Raw genomic sequence first — 22,048 nt, 5'->3', positions numbered from 1 at the left:
TGCATATGTTTGCTTTCCCTGTGTGTTTGTCCTTTAGGACTCTCACTGAGCTGTTTTGATGTTCTATAATAAATGAAATGTTTCGTTTGCACAGTGCTGTCAGGCTTTCAAACATCCTCTGAAGGAACTCAGAAGGAAAGACATGGAAGCAGAAACAGAGAAATGTCTTTTGGTTTCCATGAGGGAGAAAGACACAAAGAGAGACAGAAAGAGAAAGGGCTGAGTGCCAGTGGACATCAAAGCATGTTTTCTGCTGAGGCCGGTTGGTTTTCATTACATTCTGTGCTAGAGAGAGCAAGGGTCCATGGGAAGTCTTGTGCTGGATGTATATCTGTGTCAGCAGTTTCACTGGGGAAAAGAGAGATAAGCACCTTTACTCTCTTTCAGGAATACAGCTGTTGGTGAACTGAGAGCTGTCATCTACACAGCTCCACATTTTTTGTTTTCCACATAAAGGAACTTCTCTTTACAATCCAAGCATGACTAAATGCCTTTGTGCATTGATACTTTTGCTTGCATTTCATGTCTTTGTCTTTATTTCAGCATCGCAAATAAAGGCAATCCTCATTTGCAGTTAATTAGTGTTGAATTGAAGCGGATAATCTGCTGTCCTGTTATTCGAAGGGGCTCTGGAGGGTTTGCTGTAGATTAATACTCTGTTTTACTATTTCCAAATGACAGAAATGTAGAAAAATGAACTGATGTTTCCAGGAGAATATTTCAAGAACAAAACCATTGAATAGAGGAGCAAAATTGCCCAAAATATCTTGTTTATCCATATTTGATAATACTTAACCCCATAACAATTTTTTTTTGTATTTGACATCACTAACTATATAATAATAATAATAATAATGTTTACAATTGCATGGGTTATATTATAATTAATCATTTTTAATCATTAACATTTAAACCAACATAAAAATGGGTTACACTTTATTTCGATAGTCCACTTTAGACATTCTACTAACTGTAAGTAACTTTGTAACTACATGTCAACTACGTCAACTAATTCTCATTAATTTGCAACTACATGTCTACTAACTCTCAGAGTAGACTGTTAGGGTAGGTTTAGGGTTAGTAGAATAAGTTGACAAAGTGTTAGAAGATATTGAGCAGACAGTCTACTAATACTCTACTAACTGCTAGTTGACATGTAGTTGCAAAGTTACTTACTGTTAATAGAATGTCTAAAGTGGAAATAAAGTGTTACCTAAAATGCAATTTCAACAACTTAAACTAGATGTATAAATATTTTATTTCATTATTTTAAACATTATTATTATTAATATTATCAATGAAAAATGGTGTAACTCGTGAATCAACATGAAAACCAACATTCTATTTAAAATCATTAAAAAAGTAAAAGTAGTAGTAAGAATAATTGCATTAATTTTACTTATTTTTTTAAATGAATCACACTGAATTTATGTGTTAAAGACATAATTATATTGGTTTTGACTTGATGTTTTCATTGTCATTACATGAAAAATTTGTTGAAAATATTTTTGTTTCTTTCTTTCAATAAATCAACAGAAGTATCAATATTTTTTGTGTATTAAACACCCTTATTATTAAATGTGCTATATTTTATTTCCACTTGTCTGCATACCTTTTCAATTCTCTGGAATAAAAGAGGACACATTTTTCCCTCCTATTATCCTTGAATTTAGTACTGTAATAAATATGTTTAATTAGGTAGCATGCTGTGCTTTAGTATCCGGATGATTGGTTGTCAGCTATTCTTTGTGCACTCAAAGGTTTTTATCAAGGCTTAGTCCTTTCTTATGGCTTCATTAAGTCAGAAGGCATATTTCCTCTTAAGGAGTCCTAATGTAGAGACAGAGCTTTCTTACAATTCTGTTGGATGAGAGTAGCCTGATTAGAAATGCCAGGCAATTATCATCAAGCCCTGAGTGTAAGTATGGTGATTTGGAGCTCTGCTGTTTAGAGACGGACGACTCAAGGTTTAGAGGATGTGAGCATGCTGTTGTATGTGTGTAGCTGTTTTGTGTGTGTGTGTGTGGCATTGACCTAAAGCTCTCCTGGTCTCTTTTCACTGTCTTTTTAGGGGAGTTGGAGAAACAACAGGGAGCCAAATCTCACTGCATCAAAAACAACGGGACTCAGCTTGAACTGAGGGGAAGACAAGGTTCTCCTTCAGGTACTTTACAACAAATACACTCAGACACACATTTATCTGCTGGATTTCATACGATTTTTGCATTCAACATCTGTTTAGTACAGTGACCGAGAAGTGCAGAACAAATCACAATTCTGAAAACAAAAGAACAAATTACAAACGCAAATGCAAGTCTAAAAAACAAAATAACAATTCAGAAAACACAACAACAATTCAGAAAACATTATAACAAGTCAGAAAACACAACGACAATTCAGACCAACCTGAAAAGGTAGGTATAGTTTGAGACAGCACCATTGGTTTGGGATTACTCACCACTGACTGGACGAGACATCTGTCAATCAACGTATACAGGAAGAACCAGCCGAAGAACAGCAGAGTCGTGGTAGAAAGTTTGGAGATGGTATTAAAGTAGCTCAGTTTAAATGTATTGTATGAATTGCCCTTACTATGGAATAAAAAAATACGGGGTGTATATTTAGATTTAGTAAAAAGTGGCTGTGAAACATCAGCTCCAGTGGCGCAGAATGCAATGGCCAACCAGAGGTGATTAAGTTGCAATCTACTCACCACAGTGCTGAAATTGCATGCTCACGAATCCTCTCATTTTAACACATGAAGTGTAGACACTGTGAAAGATTCATTGTGCATACATTTATTGTGTTATAACATTTATTGTGTTATATCTATTATGAGATAGAGATTAACTGAGATGTCAGCTTTTAGTGATAATAAAGGAAGCGCTGCTCGCATTCTGCCATGCCAAACCATGCACGCAGCAGCCAATGCTTGCTTTTCTGTTAAAAATAACAGTGGTTTGTGAATGTTGATGCTTAGCCTAAATAACAAATATTTTATCGGGAGTGTTTATGCTGGGATGTTGTGGAGTTTAGGAGATGTTACAGAACCATTTCATGTAAATTTCTTCGATGTACTGAAAAAGTCTATATAGATTACTTTTATGCGGGCTTTTGCGGGGCGGGAGCGGGACAAAACATGAATATCGCGGGCGGGAGCGGGACCAGATAAGATATATTTCTGCGGGAGCGGGCGGGCGCAGGTCTCTACTATACAGCAAATGTCAAAATATCATCGAAAAAGTTCAGTATCAGTTTCAAGTTAAGTTGCTTGACATTTTTTTTTTTTTAGGACACATACATACAGTATGCATTATTGAATTCATTAAAGAGAGATGGTATGAAAAGGAATGGAAAAGGACAAAGGGGTCCTGAAACATTTTTAAAAGCTGAACTTTTTTCAAATTGTAACTAGGGTTGTGACGTGAGGAAATTTTCCCACCGGTTCATCGATGTGTGACAACACCGGTATCACCGCGGGGGCGTTCCCTCTTTCCCTGGCTTACCTTAGCTTGTAAAAGCGGAGTACGCATTTTACTTTCACTTTCAAATAGCGGCAATTCGGAGTAAAGCAATTGTTCGTTAGAATTTTCCCTCTTTTCCTCACTTTCCTTCGCGTTTAAATAGCTTAATATAGTATAAATAGTATATATATATATATATATATATATATATATATATATAATAATAATAATAACAAATAATAAAAAGCAGAAATAAAAAAATCATTCTTAATAGTAACTCACTATTTTAATTCTTAGAATAATCTTACATTTAATCTTAAATTCTTATATTTAACTGTTATTAGCTGATATCGGGAGGTTTAAATGTGCTTTATGTAATATTAAAAAAAATATCCTATATCAGCTAGCACTAAAACTACAGAACTATAAATATAAAAAAAATAAATAAATAAATAAAGTAAAAATAAAAACCAATAATGGAAAGCAACCTCTATGTTTTTTATATATTTGTCTCTCAATATTTTGCCTCTCAATAGTTGGCTGCTGGCAACGCAATAAGCTAGTGGGGAAATCATTAAATATGCATGGAGGATAGAATGAATATACTTCCATTTCATCCCAAATTGAAAACTATGAAAACTTATTTATTATTATTATCATTATTATTTTAATGCATATTCAACCATCCTTTAATCTTTAGTCTGATTTGGACTGTTTTCTTTGCTCAGGCAAACAGGAAATGAACCCGTCACAGAGCGGACACAATGCTGTAGAGGTAAGAGCTCAGTGTTCTCGCAGGTAAGTCCCTACAGACCCCTAGCATCCATCAGTAGTTTACAGCTTATAGGACACACAGAACTAGTGAACAGGAATTAACAAGCTACAACAGCCATATGTTCCTGCTAGAGTGAAAACACAGTGTCCTCAACCAGATGACCTTCCACTTCCCCTAAAGTCATTCGAAAAGTTATCGCCGCCAAACCCAATGTCGACAGCAGCCCCCTGGAGGTAAAACTCATCTGCGCACTGTTGCCCCCTCTTGTTAAATTAACACTGCAGTGTGGAGGAGAATTTTAACAGAATTATCAAAACAAATATTTTTATACACGTTTGATCAGAAAAAAAAAAGTTTAGCAGTCAGTGGATAGAAGAAAGAAGAAATTCAAGTTATGTAAGCTTTCCGTATTTTTGGTAGTACTTAGAAAGGGAATATTTAATTAAAGTCCAAATTTAAACGCTATGCAAACAACTCAATAATCTGACAAAGATGACTCTTTGTTTGTGTGAACGTATGCATAAAATGAGTTGTTACTGATTAAAATTAAAATGGTTAAAAATAATTTGTTATTTGAAATAAACCTGTAATAAAACAAAATATAAATATTGCATGAAAACATTTAAATAAAAAAACGTACTAAAATGACTAAAACTATGAGTGAAATAAAATAAAATTAAAGCTAAATAGAAATAAAAATAATAATATAATAATACAAATAACAACAGCACAACTTACTAACTAAAATTAAAATATAAAAATAAAAATACTTATTCTATAATATACATAGTGATATAATAAATTACATGCTGTATTATATGAAATGCAGTTCCTATAATTGTTAATCTATGTACTTATGCATGCTGCACTCACCATATCAACTTTAAAATTAACTTTGAAAAAGTTAATAAACTTTTGATGAATGAACTTAAGGAATAATCTAAAACACTACTGTGGTACTACTAAAATCATATGACATTTTTGCATTCATTTATTTTTTATGAAACATGAAAAACTTGAAAACTTAAATGTTTGAAACATGACATCACAAAGTTGTTTTAGAGCATAACTATTTTTTTTGCTCTCTCTATATATATATACACACACACACACACAAATTGTTTTTCCTTTGGAATAATGTGCAATGATGAAATATTCTCAATAACCCTTGTGAATTTTTTTTTTAAATGAGTACTTATTATGCAAATAATATACTTTAAAAAATACTTCAGTCTGAACTGAATGTAATGTATTCATATTCTTAATTGCATGTTAATTGCAATTATATAAATATTACAGTTTAAATTTAGATTTACTGCAATTAAATGTAGAATGTTTTGGGGGCTTTTAAGTAGGGCTTAAGTGTATCATTATTTATAATTTCGTAATTAGTTATATTGTGTTCGAAATGAAAAGCATGACAAAAGATTACTAAAACTTTTTTTTCAAATGTACTTTAAAGTATAACTTTAATTTTACATTATTACAAATTTCCATTTTTTTTATTTATGTTAAGAAACCGTCATGAAAGTGTACCCTCTTAAAGTATGCTTAAGTGGCCTTTCATTTCTTTAATATTATATTATCTGCAGATTTTTAAAATTATATTATGTTTTTTGTTGTTATATTTAAAAAATTGTACTTCAATACAATTAAGTGCACTTGTTTTTCAAAAGGGAAGACAAGAAACATTAAGTAAATAGATTATTTAATTGCAAACCCAGACTCAGGTAGCAGACGTTCAAATTTTCCACTGTGACATCCACAAGAACAAGCCCCAGTGAACTCTAACATTAATCTGATGCAGCATCATCACCTCTCTTCAGTGGGATTAAAGACAAACCCTACATAAAATACATTACCCAGAGGGCCGTGCGATTAGCATCATGAGGTAACAGCTCCTGAGGGAATTCAAGGACACAATGGCAAACAGGCACTGGGTCGGTGCACTTTATTCAAACAGATGCACTTGCTTCTGTGTGAGACATGACAGCTTTCATTTCATGCCCACAAGTCTTAGAACCTAAATAGAGCTCATGCAGTGTCAAATGGAAGTTGTGGGAATGCTTACACAGATATTTCAGTATTGAGAGTTCAAAACTGACACTCAGAAAGTAGCAAATTGCTATAGACCTGTAAATGAAAGGGAGCCAAATTGGTTGTTGAACTTTTTTATTAGGAATCAGTACAATTTAAAGTAAAGTAAAGTAAATGGACAGACATTCAGAAAGAAAGAAAGAAAGAAAGAAAGAAAGAAAGAAAGCAGACCAAAAAGATTAAAATAGTGCCAAGTAAATGAAAGATCTGTCACTAATGGATGTTTTCTGACAGCGTTTGTCTTAGTAAAGACACCAAACAGCATTGTTATTGATAACTAAATCTGTTAATAATATTTTTTGTAAATTGGAATGAAGCTGAAATAAAGTCAAATATAAATATTAAATGAAAACTTGAAAACTATTTCAACTTGAAAAAACGTATCTATCTATCTAGTTTCATCACTTCATCAGAAAAACAATTATTATTATTATTTAGGAAAATGTATACTACATACTGTACAAACATTATTATTATTATTATTATTAAAGGCATTAAAGGGGTCATATGATGCGATTTCAATTTTTCCTTTCTCTTTGGAGTGTTACAAGCTCTTGGTGTATAAAAGATGATCTGTAAAGTTGCAAAGACTAAAGTCAAATCCAAAGAGATATTCTTTATAAAAGTTAAAAGTCAACCACGCCTACCTAAAACGCCTCGTTCTAACACGCCCCCACATGTCTATGTCATGATGTGGGAAGATTTGCATACCGCCGCCCAAATGTTCACGCAAAGAAAGAAGGCGTAACTTTTATTCTCGCTGTAGTATTGTTGTTGCCACAACCCCCAGCGAAACTACTTTGTTTGGTCTTCCAAAAGAGGACGATATCCGCTTCGTCATGCCTGGAGCTGATCCGTGCTGGTCGCTGAGGAAATACATCAACTTCGTGCTGTGGATCACCGGATCGGCTTTCACCGTGGACGAAGCGGAGTCCACCCCGGGGTTGTCACATGTGGTTGCCGCAAGGCCGCCGGCCGCTCCTTCGTCAAATCCGCTCTCTCAAGCCCACTGGCCGTTCCTCATGCTACCCCCCGGCCGCCGCTCACTCTAGCCCGCTGTGTGTGATGCTGTGTGTTTGGTTATGAAAGTGAAACTACTTTGTTTGGCCTTCCAAAAAAGGACAGAACTAGAAATCAGTGGTTAAATTGTATTTACAACACTGCTCCAGAACAGTTCAACCCAAATATTCAGATGTGTGCAGCGCATTTTATGGAGGACTGTTTCCTGATCCTGGTAGAGTAGACTACAATGCCGGCTGTTCTGACTCACAGACTATAAGTACGTTTAAATATTTAAAGAATTTGCCACTGATGATTCAAACGTGAGTTTTGAGCAGTGTAGAGTAGCGCTTGTTGTTTGTCATTTCTCTGATCACAAATGCAGACATGGTTTTATGTTTACGCGGCGCGATGCAACGCAACACGTAAAAAGACAGTATAAGTCATTATAATCCGTAATTATGTCCCCACTGGATGCAACAAATGCCTCGTTTATAATGGGTTTTAATGTTTATGTGTCTGTCGCTCCGGCCGGACAGGGCACCACAGTATAGTAGGAGCGTAACATTTCCGTCACACGCTTGAGGTATTCGGCCAATCACAACGCACTGGATAGCTGGCCAATCACAGCACACCTCGCTTTTTCAGACCGATGAGCTTTGTAAAAATTGACGCGTTTCAAAAAGGCGGGGCATAGAGGAGAAACAATAATGTACAGTATGTGGAAAATAATGTTTTTGTTAACCTTAAACCGCATAAACATTTCATTACACCAAATACACAAAATAATGTTCTTTTTAGCAACATCATATGACCCCTTTAATATGTGCTTTTTAAGCAACTCGTTAATAGTGAGAATTGGCTGTTTAAATAAAGTGTTATAAAAAAAAAAAGTTCTAAATCCACCAGCCCTGTCTGCATGTTCTGTTTAACAGGCATATTTCCATTTCTGCTAGCATTAGATGTAGCGCTTTATTGGGCTGTTATTAGCCTGAACATGATCAGAGTGGCAGCGACTTCCTGTCTGGCACTGAAAACCCTCACCTTAATCATGCCACATGTAACTGTCAGCACCCTGTGAACCCCTGAAGGACATGAACTGTCAGAACACATCGCAGGCAGCAGAGGGGTCAGGGGAAACGCCAGCCATATCCTGGAGGAGAGAGGGAAAGAGAAAGAGAAACAAGGTGTCCAACTGCTACAGACTAGTTGAGCCACCTGCCAGTTTAAACACGGCAATATTGGCGTAATAAATTTTAAAACATGTTTTAGCTGTTATGCATGGCAGTGATTGGCACATGTTAGCTAGACAGTGGATGTAAGGCTGAGATGGATATGACCTGAAAAGTGTGCTAAGATGGACACAAACATTGAGAAGAAAGAGAAAAGATATGGCAAGCGTGTTGGAGGGTTGTTGAGCTTCAGCATAGTCACTTTTATATAGAATGCATTCATATTTCATAATTTAACAGCAGTTTGCAGTATATGGCATTTTTCAGGTTTTTGCACTTAAAAAAAAGCTTTACCTATATTCTAATATTCATATATTCTTGACATATATTCATATGTCACATTTGGAATATGCCCAAATGTTTGTGCAATGACAGTTGCATTATAACTGACTGAAAATAACATTTTATCATATAACATTACATAATCCTGAACTAATCATACCCTCAAGTATTGTCATGAAAATGTTATGCATATATTTTCATATTCTTTTCTGAATGTACATAAAATATTTATTTAATGTTAATATCTTAGTGGTTTTCAGGGCTTTATGGAATCCTCAAATACGTTTGAAATGTTGAAAGCTTCAACCAACAATTGGCAAATTATAACATTTGATAAAAGGAAATTGCACTTGATATATGATAATCTATTCAAAAAATGTATTAAAACACTGAAAAGGATAACAATAGCTTCAATTTAAATGAGTGCAATGGTTTATTCATGTTTATTAATTACAGTAAGATGAACAGTATGTAAATTGAGTTATTCGTTTTGAAAAAAAAAGATTTTTTTTTTTTCATAAAGTGAAAAATGGAAATGGGAATGGAAAGTTTTGCGGTCAATCTACTGACAATGTGCACATTAAAGCATACAGGCGCAGCCAGATCATTTCCATAATGACTAACACAATCTACTATAAGCAGCACAAATTAGCATAGAGTCGCAAACAAGCAGAGATGATAATCAAGTGCGGTAATTTATCAACAACAAAGGCGCAAAATGGGTTAAGACATACAAGCTTTTTTTGGGCATTACATTTTTTTTTGCAAATACCAGTAAATTGACAGCCACAAATCTTAGTAAGTACAAAAGTACATTGCATGATTTATTTAAACCATACATTTTGCTTCTGAAAGGGAAACTCCTACAAATGCATATGCAACTGTCTCCTCGCTTTAGGATTAACAACCTCAGAACTCATAGTAGATAACTTATTAATTATTGTAAAAAAAAAAAAAAGATATATATATTTCCCTGTCGAGAAAAATAATAGTTTTCCTTTTTTTTTCCTTTTTTTTTTTTTTTACCTCCACAGCCTCTGTTCTCAGACAAAGTGGTGCACTGTCAGTAAATGTGTCTAACAGTCAAGAAGACTAATTCAGAGGCAAGTGCCCTCACTTTAGCCATCAAGCCAACCCTCAAGAGCCAGTATCTATCCTGAGACCAAGCTAGATTAATTCACTTTGAACTATGAACTACTGTATGTTCATCACTCCTCAAAGTCATCAATCCCAGGGGCAGTGGAAGTATCCTACAGATAATTGTGAATACATGCCTTTATTAGAGCCCAGTAGACAAATAGGAAGAGTGAGAGAGAATTGTTTGCAAATCCAGGCAAACTCCTATTTAAGTCCCGAACCTTAAGTATGAGAAATATTGATGGCATGCATTCGGATGTGTGCTGTCTGTAGTTGTCCAATTACCCCCTTCCCATTGTTTAACCTGTCCCACCCTTTCTTGTCCCCCTTCTTTCCTGAAGTGTTGTTCATTCTCTATTCCCATAATGCTCTAGTGGTTTCCAAGGGAGACACAGGGGCCCTCAGTGTCCTGTGTAACCACCACACACTTTAAATACACAAACACACGGTCCCCAAAACCCTCCACATCTGCAACCCGATTCCAGCTTCCCACCCTCTGTCCGAGTCGCAAGACACCAAGCAAACCCCTTGTGCCATGTCCACACGTAACACTTTGCGCATGTCTATTGTGATGTGTGTTCACCGGAGGGCTGATGGCCGTAGAAGGAGAACAGTCTTATAACATATGATGCTATCTCTGACTGTTTTCTAAACTAGGTGTCAATTCACAACAGGCTTCAGACGTACCAGCTCAACGTGGCACCTCAGAGCCCTGAGCGCAATGCCCTTCTCAACCACCAGAGAGAGCTCTTCCAGCAGCCTCCGTTGCAATGCGCCAGCCCCACACCCTCACACTCCTACCAGCCCATGGCCCTGGCCGAGATACGACCCGACACGCTCATCCAGTGCCAGCAAATCGTCAAGGTCATCGTCTTGGACAAAGGCAGTCACGGACGCATGGAGGCGTTCCTTAGCCAGAGCCCCACTCATCACCAGCTCATCCAGTCTGTCGTCTCCACACCAGTGCACTCACCTGATGACGGAGTCAACCATGGGGGGAACGATGGCTCACAACCGCCTTTGCCTCCACCGCCACCACCATATAATCACCCTCACCAGTATATACCCCCAGATCCCCGCCTTGCACTGCAGAGAACCCCAAGTGGCTCTCGTAGCCTTATATAGAGTTCAAACCAATAACTATAAAACACTCCAGGCGCACTTTTGACAGTATTTATCTACATATGTATATACATGAAAGAAATATAATGAAAAAACTTTATTAATATGCATATATTTAAGGTAAGAATTTATTGACTTTGCAGATATGTGAAACAACCAATACGAAAATACGATTTACCTAATTGCTGTGTATTTTGAAACGTTATGTAGTTTTATCAAATTTATATAACAGTTCTCGTCTTTCTGGACGTGCTCTGAGGTTATATCGTTGAGTACTTGTTCTTGACAGGATTTCTCTGGTGCATTTTGTTATAAACAAAATGATTTCACGAAATAATGTGACACCCGACAACATTGGTTTCAATTCCACCGACACTTGTTTTTGTGCAGGAGCTGGTTTTATGTGTAAAATCACCCTTTTTGGCTTTTATTATCCTACTGATGAGTCTATTTAGTGTGTGTGTATGCTTTCGACTGGAAAATGATATATGTGCCAAAATGAGGACTCCCTCCTCCATGGACTTTTTGCACTGTTGAACGCTTAGGGCTAGAGCAAACATATGCTTAAATCAACGATCATTTAGATTCCCTCTATGTAGACAGACGTTAAAAAAAAGAAGAAGAAAAAAAAAACTTATAAATGATACCATTAGCCACAAAATGTTTCATCCCCCACTTCTTATGTGGTGATGTTGTATTCCTGTGAAATGTGAATTACTTCCTAATTATCACCTGTCTTTGAAAATGTCTTTTATGTCACTCCTTTTAACTGATATATGTGTGTAAATTGAGAATGTAGAAAGTATTAAGGTTCTTTCACATGACTTGTGTCAACATTCAAGTCAAATACTGCAATGCGCCTAGCAAAATTAGGATGATTTCAGTTTTGATCGGCTTCTGATCTTTTTAAACATAACCAACGATTAGCAGACTTATCATGGCTTATCATGTGAGCAGTGCCAATGCAAAAATGAAAACAAGAAATGTTCTACAAGATAACATAATTTGCTATTGGTGTCCAAATATAGCACTATTTATTTGCATGTGCTTTCTTTATTGTTTTAGTACCTGATACATTAATTCCAGCAGACTTCCACAATATGGTATGCTTTATTAGGACAGTACAGTGTTGCTTCACCACTGTGATCCAGTGGCTTGACTTCAGTTGACTGAAGTCAACTCTTCTCCATCGTTTGATCATTATTTGAAAATGCATGGCTGCCGTGATCTCTAAAAAATGTAGAGTTGCAAGCAAATAGCATGAACATGAGACAAACACAATTTAATTAATTTAAATGCACATGGCACTTGACCAGCACATTTAGTGTGCATTTAAACTGGATTTTGGGTGGTTTGTGAATGCGAGGTTTTTGTTGCTGAAATATCGGCATTGTGCTAACTGTGTAGCGGAATTTCTGAAGTGCCAGCAATGTTTCTATGATGTAGCGGTGCAAACAGTGGGACTTTTATCCTGTTTAAAGCTCAAATATGTGTTACCTCTTCCGTTGGCTTTCACTGCGTATTTACTACCTAGCAACTTCGTAAAAAATGCTTTTGCCTTTGAAGGTCAAAGTTCATAGAGGGTTGTGTTAAAGCCCTGACACGAGTCATGTGAAAGGACCTTTTATGTGTGGCAACGTATCACGGCTCAATGACGGAAAAAAGAGCCAATCACAGCCAGCGAATGGCTATAGTTCTCATGCTCAGGAATTTCAGAGAGTACCTGAAAGAAGATGGAGATCTTTTAATGCTTGTACTTGAACTTTATGTAGCAACTTGGAACATATAAGGCCCTTGTGAAAAGGCCATTTGATCCCAGCAACCATCTTTGGACAATGTCTGTTTGTCTGACAGAATGTTACGTCACTGTCATCACATGACTCAGACAATGTAACATGGTCTCATAGTGTTATTCCTTCATCAATATTCGCAGCTATATAAAGCGCCCAAGAGACACCCTTCAGCACCATCAAACCTATCTCTGCCGTTTGACTCCTAAAACTCTTGTCTGAAGCTTTTCGAGAGACTTGAGTGACACTTGAAACATCAACTGAGATGCACATTGTTGGCACAAAACACTTTAGCCTGAATGTTTGTCTGGCTTGATCTGATTTTATCAGCCGAATGGAAAACGATCAATGGTTTATTTTTGTTTTGCTTGTATGTAGCTATCATATATCAGCATATAAAGCAGAAATGAATTAGCACCGATACATGTTAACTACCCACCATTTCTGATAAAGGTTGTCATCAACATAAACATTTAAAGTCAACATGAAGCATAATTCACCACCTGTTTTGCTTCCACAATGTGATGTGTTAAAGATGTGTAAAGTGAAAAATAATATTTAAAGAAAAATCCAGGACGAAAAATTGGATTGGATCATGAAAAGTGAATGGAATAATGAAGCCAGACATAAATTTGGGTTTGCCAGCACTCCAAGGGACATGGAGGCTAAAGGTGAAATTCACCCTCGATAGCTATTTGGCTGTTGCCCCTTGCAACCGTGGTGATATTATCTGGGGAAAAGAAAGTCATTTCAGAGGCACAAAAGCCAGGAATGTGTATTAACTGGATTTCATGTTGACTTTAAGCTGTATTATTTATTGTAACACCATTGATGTGTTATAGGTAGCTGTGTGTCCTATTTCCTCTGTTTTCTTATATGATTGTGTGTTTGTTTCATAATTATATTGCTGCTGTTTGGAGCTCCCAATCTGATCTTCATTTCCTCTTCTCATTGTGTCTTTAATTCCATGTATAGGGATGAATTGGGATGACGATCACCAGATCTTTCATATACTATATATTGGTGTGAAACTAAACACATGAGTTTATTGCACAACCTGGACATCAGCAAATTGTCCCCTCTTCTTAATATCTGCTCCAATTAATTCTCAATGAATGAATAGTGCATTCTTTTAGTTAAAGGTCATTTTAGTTTTAGGTCATTCCAAAATGGAAATTCTGTCATTATTTAATTTTGTTCATATCAAACCCTGTTGTTGTGTCAGAATAATAATTACAACAAAAAAATAAAATGTAACTGTGACTTTGTCACACAGTTGTTACTTTATATCTCTCAATAATTGTGACTTTATTTCCGTTTTCATCAATCCAGGCTAATTGGGAAAATGTACATGTGACCACATTTCTGGAAAATTATGCTATGTTGCGTCTTTGGGCGTTTCATGTAACTTTTAAAGTAAAATGTCCAGCATGTTCAATTTTCTCCAAAACAGATGAACATGATTGTGCCAACAGTTTATTACATTGGTTGTAATAAACTGTTACAACCAATGTAATAAACTGTTGGCACAATCATGTTCATTACATTGGTTGTATTTCTGCAGTTTGGAAATGGAATGTCTGGTGAGTGGTGCTAAACGTTTAATGATTTTGTTGCATTGCGTACCACCTACACAAAAACGTACTCAAAAGTGAACCGATAGTATTCAAACATGAGTAACATGTCGTGGCTTGTGTTTAACATAGTAGAGAAAATGCGCAAAGAACCACACAAATAAGTCTTTTTTAGTCTATAATGTGCCCGTAATAATTTTGGTGAAAAGGAATGAAAGTTGTTGGGGTTTTACTGACACTGGTGTTCATTTTAGCTGAAAACTGCAGTTAATTGTACATAGAAGCACATTTTCCCAATGAGCTTCTGTTGGTGTCTACACAATTGTATCAGAAAGGTCATTGTGAATATTCTTCAAAATATCTCCTGCATACAAAATAATAGCAAACACAACATGACGGTGTGTAAATTATGACAGAATATTTTACAGATTCAGCCTTGGAATAACAGCCAACTGTCACAGAGATCTATTATTCTCCTTTATCAAAAATTTCAACAGCAGCTTAGTCTGGAGAATAAACATAGGTGAATTGCACAACCAGCTCCAAAAATGGTGAAAGAATCAGCGCTAGATTCCTTTCTATGAAATACGGAGTGACGGGAGTTCACTTTTTGTCTTTCTCTTTCCGTAGCCTTGCATTTGGCCCCTGTGGGAGTTGGCGTGGAGGTGATGGAAACAGGAAGCCAGATAAATTGTGCATGACCCTGTTTTTGAGGAATTTATTATGCTTGAGCGAATGTGCCCTGGCTAGCAAATGAGATGTGATCTTACCCAACAGAAGTAAACAGAACAGTGTTGAATTAAAGCCCTTCACACAACCAAAGGCTACGATGCTAACACTAACCTTGGTTTAGCCTGCAGAAGGGCTGTTGCACTGGTGTGTTATGCTGCCTTCAAGTCCTGTCAGAATGATGATATTTATGAGATGAGTGCAAAAGAATGGCACCACAATATTGTAATCATCATTAGTTTGTACGCTAAACTTGTTAATGTGTTGTTGATGAAAATACGACTCATTTAGCTAGTTTTTGAGATTCATGTGAGATAAAGCCATGGATAAAATACATGGATCAGGCAGCATTTACACACTAATGTGCATCCTTTCACCTTTGTTTTGTAGGAGTAGTGAAGACAGGAAGAAGAAAAAGAAAAAAAATCTTGAAAGGCCCATTTTATTCTGAACAAAATCACTTGAACACACATCATATTGTACTTATGATTTCAGAACTCCCAGAAGAACTTGAAGGCAGTATAACATCAACATTTATTAGCACTAATTTTGACAGAAAGTTATTGTGTGTGTTAGCAAATTATGTCTTTGAAAGGCAGTCCAACTGTGAGTTTTACTCTATCTATATTGTAGATTTACACGTTAATAAACATGTTTTCTGTCTATTCCAGACCTACATGAGTGGTCTGGCTATTTATTTGATGTCCTTTTCAGACTGACATGAGTGGTTTGTTGTATCAGCACATGATAAGAGCCTTTTTCAACTTTAATGCAGAGCTATGGATCAACACAGGTCAAAGGTCACTAACAGAGGTCAGCTAACTTATAGTATCTACTTCTTGCTGTCAGAGCAGCTGCTGAAATAGAAGGCAGTAATACAATATCACTGTGCATATTGCTTTTGGTTTTTATACTGCTGCTATGCCCTACTGGATTGTTAGTGTTTGTCAAAGTATGCAAGAATAAAGTAAGACCATTCCTCTCAAGACATTCTTATCAATTACTAATATTTTCAAATCACTAACCTTTAAACTACATGGCTGAATGACATCTATCTATATAGCTCTATTAATGTGTATATGTTGAAGCATCAGTTTTTTTTTCTTTATTGAATTTGTAACCAATTCACAAAATCTCTACAAATAGCATCCTCAAAATAAAAGTCCCCTTTGTAGCTTTGGTAACACTGGATATAGACGTTCAGAGAAGATACATAAATATATATGCTGTCAGGCCTTTAAAGTCATGACTAATTTTTTGTTGACTGAATAATTGAGAGTCGAATGGAATGAACAGACTGTGCTAATTCCCATAGCCTTGTTTAAAATTAAATATGTTGGCTGCTGTAACATTGTCTATTATAGTGTATGTCAATATTTAAATAATACTAACAACATGTATTTACAAGCCTGCTCAGAAATAGTTAAATTATGTTCATTAGCATCACTTAGTTCTTACTAGACTTTAACATAAATACTGAATGTTAAAATGGTGAAATGGTAATGTTCTAAAATATACCCATTTTATACATTAATACAAAGTTTGAACCTAAAATCTTCTGTAGTGAATTTAGTTCAATCAAGAACAATCATACGTGGCCTTCAAAATTAGCCACTATAATGCTGAAACCAAGAGAAACAGACCACTAAACACATGCATTCACTCACCCTCTTGAGGTAAATACTGTGAGAAATTTCATATAAAACAGGTATGCAACAGTTATGTAGACCTTCCAATCAACTGTCTGGACTGGATCTAGATTTATACTGATCACTGAAATTGTCAGTCACTGAAATTGCATTCTCCACTGAAGACAGACACAAGTACTGCAGCCCCTCACATTACATTATGCAACATCAGAGAGGCATGTACGGAAATAAAATGGGAGAAAAACAGTCAGATGCACATGAACATAGTCCACTTCCATCTGTTGTAGACTCTCCAAGAGACAAAAAGTATGGAATGGAGGTCTTTAATGTCCATTGTACGATCTCAGACAGAAGCTTCATCTGTACTTGATGTCTGTGTGGATTGTTGTGTGGGATCATTGGTTTCCGAGGTTGTGAGCTCAGTGGGTTTGGTCATCTTATGCCAACGCTGAGGAAAAAACAATAGTCAATGAAGGAAGTTTGCTTGCAATTTTGTTTAGGAGGAAGGAGGAAAGAGGGAAGGAAGTTTAGTAGAAAGTAAGTTCATTTGGGAGTACATTTGTTATTTCAGAAGGCAGGAAGTATGCAAGTTTGAAAGGACCGACCTTCGTTTGGTTGCAAGTTTGTAAAAAAGCAAGTTTAGAACAAATGAAGTACATGTGGAACTTCAGAAGTTTGTCTGGACGTGCGAAAGAAAGAAAGAACTATACAAATGTTTGTTTGGAAGGAATGAGGAAAGGAAGACAGGTAAGTTTATTAGGGAAAAATAAATTTGAATATTCAGACATTTGTTTGCAAGCTTGTTTTGGAAGAAAGAAAATTTCAAAGGAAGTTCAGGAAAGAAACATGCAAGTTTGAAAGTGCTTTCAGAAGGAAGGAAGGAAGGAAGTACATTTCAATATTCAGAAGTTTGTATGAAAGTTGGTTTGGAAGGAAGTTTTAAAATAATTTTGGAATGAAGTAGGAAGGAAGGGGTTTTTATAAGGAACAAAGTACATTTGGAACTTCAGAAGTATGTTTGAAAGCTCAGAAGAAAAGAAGGCAGGAACTACGCTAATTCGAGAAAAAAAAAGGACTTGCAAGGGGTTGTTTGCAAGTTTGTTTGGAAGAAAGGAAGGAAGGAATGAAGTGTAGAAGGAAGGGAATACATTTGAAAATTAAGATGTTGGCTCGTTTGTTTGGAAGAAAGGAAGTTTTGAAGAAAGTAGGCAAGGAAGGGGATTTATAAGGAAGGCAAAGAAGGCAACAACTTTACAGTCTTTTCAATGGTTTGTTTGCAAGAAGTTTTCAAAAAGAAGGAGGAAAGGGAGGAAGTAAGTTTATTAGAAAGTACATTGACATATTCAGAAATGTGTTTGGAAATTCATAAAGAAAAAAAAATGCAGGAACTATTCAAGTTTAGAAAGAGTGTATACATTTTGAAATTCAGAATTTTGTTTGCCTGTTTGGAAAGAAGGAAGTTTGCAAGTTCAAAAGGAAGGAGGTTCGGAAAGAAGTAGAAAGGGAGTTTATAAGGAAGTACATTTTGAAGCTGTATGGAAATTCAAAAGGATGGAAGGAAGGAAGCAGGGCAGGAAGGACACTGTGACAAAAAAAAAGTTAGATCAGAAACATTAAAATCAGTCTTGCCTGTCGGATGCTGCCTTTGGTAGAGAAGAACATATAGATGACGTAACCGGGTATTAAAATCATGGAAGAGAGGGACATTAACCAGCCGATGCCCTGACCCCAGGTCGGGTACACATACTTCCCTAGTGTCAGAGGAGTCATTTCTATTGCACTGAATGTGAAAACACTCTACAAACAGGAAACACAGAAGTCACTTCAAACATCAGTTCATTAAAGTCTGTGTAAAGCAATATTAATATGTGTAAATACATGAGAGTTTGTCACACCATACACAAAACAAAAAAAATTATTAACCACCCAGCCAAATTTAAAAATAAAAAAGGGTAAGCAAATAAAATAAGGTATCAAAATCTTGAAAAAATAAGCTGTATTCTGAGTGGGCAAACCACTGATGCTAATGCACTCTAGTTATTTGGTGTGTTCGACTTTAAGCAGTGCTGCGCACACCAATCAGTGCTTAATATCAAAGTAGAGAGCTCTCTATAAGCGATGCTTCAAGTCGAACACACCTCTTACAGTGTTTGGGAAGGGGCCATGCTCAATGGCTCCAGTGCATCACCGAGACATGTTTTCAGGCCCACCCAAAAATTCCTGAACACAGAAATGGTGAAAAACTGTTCAACGGTCTTACTCCACAATTCAGTACTAGATAGTTCACAGTCTTTGTAACGTGTTTGCAGCAATTATTTTCTAACATTTGTAATGTGTTTAGAAACAATTATCTGAGTTTTACAGTGACTTTAAAGATATGGGCATTTACTGGATAATCAATCACTCAATTCATGCAGTTGAATGAAAGGATAAAAGGAGTGACAAAACATTTTTGTCTCTTTGGGGCTGTCAGGACATTTTATATTAAACAAACTGCATGCTATTTTGATTATTAAAGGGGTCATGGGATGCCCATTTACAACAAGTTGATATGATTCTTTAGGGTCTTAATAAAAAGTCTGTAACATAGTTTGGTTAAAACTTCTCAATGGTAGTGTAAAAAACACCTTTTTTACCCAGTCAAAAACAGCTCTTTTCAGAGCGCGCAGTTTTGTAGCATTTTCCATTAAATGCTAATGAGCTCTGCTGACCCCACCCCTCTCTTCCGAGCCGCTCTCAGAGAGACTGTTTACTTTAGCCGCATTCATCGTGAAACTTGCTAATTAGCACATTATTAGGAAAGGCGATTTGCAAAGATTCATTCAAAAAACCTTATACTCATTTCTTCTAGGTGAAGCTGGATCACGAATGATTTGCGCGAACATAGGCGCATTTATGTAGATCGGGGGCACATTCCCTTCAAAAACAAACGTAATCCACTGCGTCTACAGCGGCTCAGATGTCGGGAGTAAATGACGACTGCTATGTTCATTATTACATCCAACAACAGAACACCTCAATCGCTTAGGAGTCATTCTTGTCTACATCTGCTCCGGCGGTGAAACAATAGCGGACTGATGACAGCTCACTCAGGGTGGGTTTCAGGTAAGACACCAGTCCAGTCTGTGCTGAAACGCTACTGTCAATCAAACTATCGTGGGAGGGGCCTGTTTTTGTGACGTCACACAGACAGGCATCTGAGATCGACTCAATTTGAGAAAGGGGTAAAGATTTGAGCAGAAAAAAAAAAACACTGGGTGGATTTTTATCATTTTAGGGTGGTTGTGTACACACACTGCCAACACACATTTCAGTTCAAACAACTTGTAAACGTGCATGTTGCATCCAATGACCCCTTTAATTGATTGATTAGAAAACTTAGAAAACTATTTTTAAAGATGTATTATTATTATTATTATTATTATTATTATTATTTATTTATTAATTTTTACAATAATAACATGTTAAGTTCACAGCCCATAATAGTCTCTAAGTTTATTATCATTGCTTGCAGATGAAGTACTTACCAAGCAGATTATTGGAGTAAAGTAAATCCAGCAATATTTCCAAAAGCCACAAGGCTGATAACCAATCATATCTTCAATATTTTCATAGAATTTATCTGCGCCTAAAGAGAGAGAAGAGATGGATATCTACAATGATCAAGCAAGCTAGATCTACTAGTAAGAGCTCCTTCTTCCATCAGTAACCCTTTTTCCAATACATACTTGGAACTAGACAGGATTCAGGAACCCAGCATATTAACATTCCCATATGACTCCCTCCAGTTTTCAAGTAGTGTCAAAGATTTTCAAGTAATTTTGTCTTGAAAAAATAGTTTATAAATGTAAACACAGTATGTAGTTACAATACCCAGTAGTTAAAATAATGCACTTACAGTTGAAGTATTTAAGTTGTATTTAACCAATATTATTTCTTTAACATAACTGGAAGAAGGTCAGCTTGAGCTGTTTAGTTTTAGAAACTTCACTTCACATTTACATCGAATATATGTTCATAGTATAGGAGATATACCATAGAACCAGGAAATGGAGATTGTCTCAAAGAAGACCAGGAACAGGAGACACATTCCACTGGCCGAATAGTAGTCAAACAATTTAAACACATATAAGCCACCCTAAAACAAAGAACACACACATTACTATTAGAAACTCAAGAAAATAGTCAATCGTCCTACACAATAAAACAGAAAGGTCTTCAGGTGGTAATCTTTACCTGGGTGATGTTGGAGAAACCAATGACAAAGGATATAATACAGACAATGAGGATGAACAGTTTCTTTCTCTTCCTCAGGACTGTGGGATATTCATCCATTAGAGCAGTTATGAAGCCTTCCACTGTACAAAACTGTAAAAGTGTAAAAATTGTAAAATAAAAAGCATTAAAGTGTTGCAAATCATGTCTGAGCAATTTAATTTAGTAAATAATTGCCATTTCAGTTGTTTAGTAGTTAGTTATTTAACAGTATCTAACAGTAATTAGTTATTTTAGAACTAGCGTTTTGTGTGATTGTAACTCCTCCCACTACAATTAAATAAGATATATAAGTTCATCCATACTTGCCTTAGTCTTTCGCACGGACATGCGATTGCCCCCCTCCATCCCCAACTCCTCCTTATGGAGGCAGCTTAATATTGTCCAGTCTTATTTATGGACCTGTATCACTTCTGCATGGAATTTTATATCTGTTGCTTATAAAAAATTCTGGTAATTGCATTAGGCTTCAGGGGTTTCAAACCTCAGTGAGGTTTGCTTGTGGACAGCTCAGAATCTGAACCCTTCAGAGCAAAGCCTGCCGCCAAAATACCTCTACAGGACCTCGACAATAATCTCAATCAAACAGAATGGTCCTGACTGAACTTATTTTAATGTGCTGAGTTCTCTTGTGATCTTTGGCATTACTTTCACCTACCTAACACAACAAAACTAAAGTAACACCACATGAATAATTTATAACTTGTTTAGTTTTAATCATTAAAAATCATTAAGCTCTGAAATCTATAGAAGAATAATGGTGCAATGCTGCTAAATGTAGCACCATTAGAGGAATATTGTGGGTTCAATACAAGCTCTATCAATAACTCTATCGTCTCTGAGGCATCATGTCAACTACTAAAAACAATAACTTAGACTCTTCAAATAAATTATAAAAAGGGGGGGGGGGGGGGGTTCCCGCG

At 36.1% G+C, this 22,048-nt stretch overlaps 2 protein-coding genes across 2 annotated transcripts in view; one reads left to right on the top strand and one right to left on the bottom strand.

Annotated features, from left to right (window-relative positions):
* LOC107584743 (IQ motif and SEC7 domain-containing protein 3-like) overlaps positions 1-13,186 on the top strand; it is a 176,959-nt gene extending 163,773 nt beyond the window's left edge. Inside the window, exons 13-15 of the mRNA XM_016271460.1 lie at positions 2,072-2,164; positions 4,193-4,239; positions 10,644-13,186. Coding sequence (XP_016126946.1) covers positions 2,072-2,164; positions 4,193-4,239; positions 10,644-11,111 — 608 coding nt within the window. The 3' untranslated portion in view covers positions 11,112-13,186. The remainder of the gene's footprint in view (positions 1-2,071; positions 2,165-4,192; positions 4,240-10,643) is intronic.
* Positions 13,187-14,421: 1,235 nt separating this feature from the next.
* Positions 14,422-22,048, bottom strand: part of LOC107584717 (sodium- and chloride-dependent GABA transporter 1-like) — a 33,497-nt gene continuing 25,870 nt past the window's right edge. Inside the window, exons 14-15 of the mRNA XM_016271433.1 lie at positions 18,480-18,647; positions 14,422-17,298 (exon numbers count right to left, since the gene is read on the bottom strand). Coding sequence (XP_016126919.1) covers positions 17,194-17,298; positions 18,480-18,647 — 273 coding nt within the window. The 3' untranslated portion in view covers positions 14,422-17,193. The remainder of the gene's footprint in view (positions 17,299-18,479; positions 18,648-22,048) is intronic.

Source organism: Sinocyclocheilus grahami, unplaced genomic scaffold (assembly GCF_001515645.1).
Source record: "Sinocyclocheilus grahami isolate Dianchi unplaced genomic scaffold, SAMN03320097.WGS_v1.1 scaffold62.1, whole genome shotgun sequence".
Lineage (NCBI taxonomy): Eukaryota > Metazoa > Chordata > Actinopteri > Cypriniformes > Cyprinidae > Sinocyclocheilus > Sinocyclocheilus grahami.
This window is presented reverse-complemented; position numbering and strand designations above follow the sequence as displayed.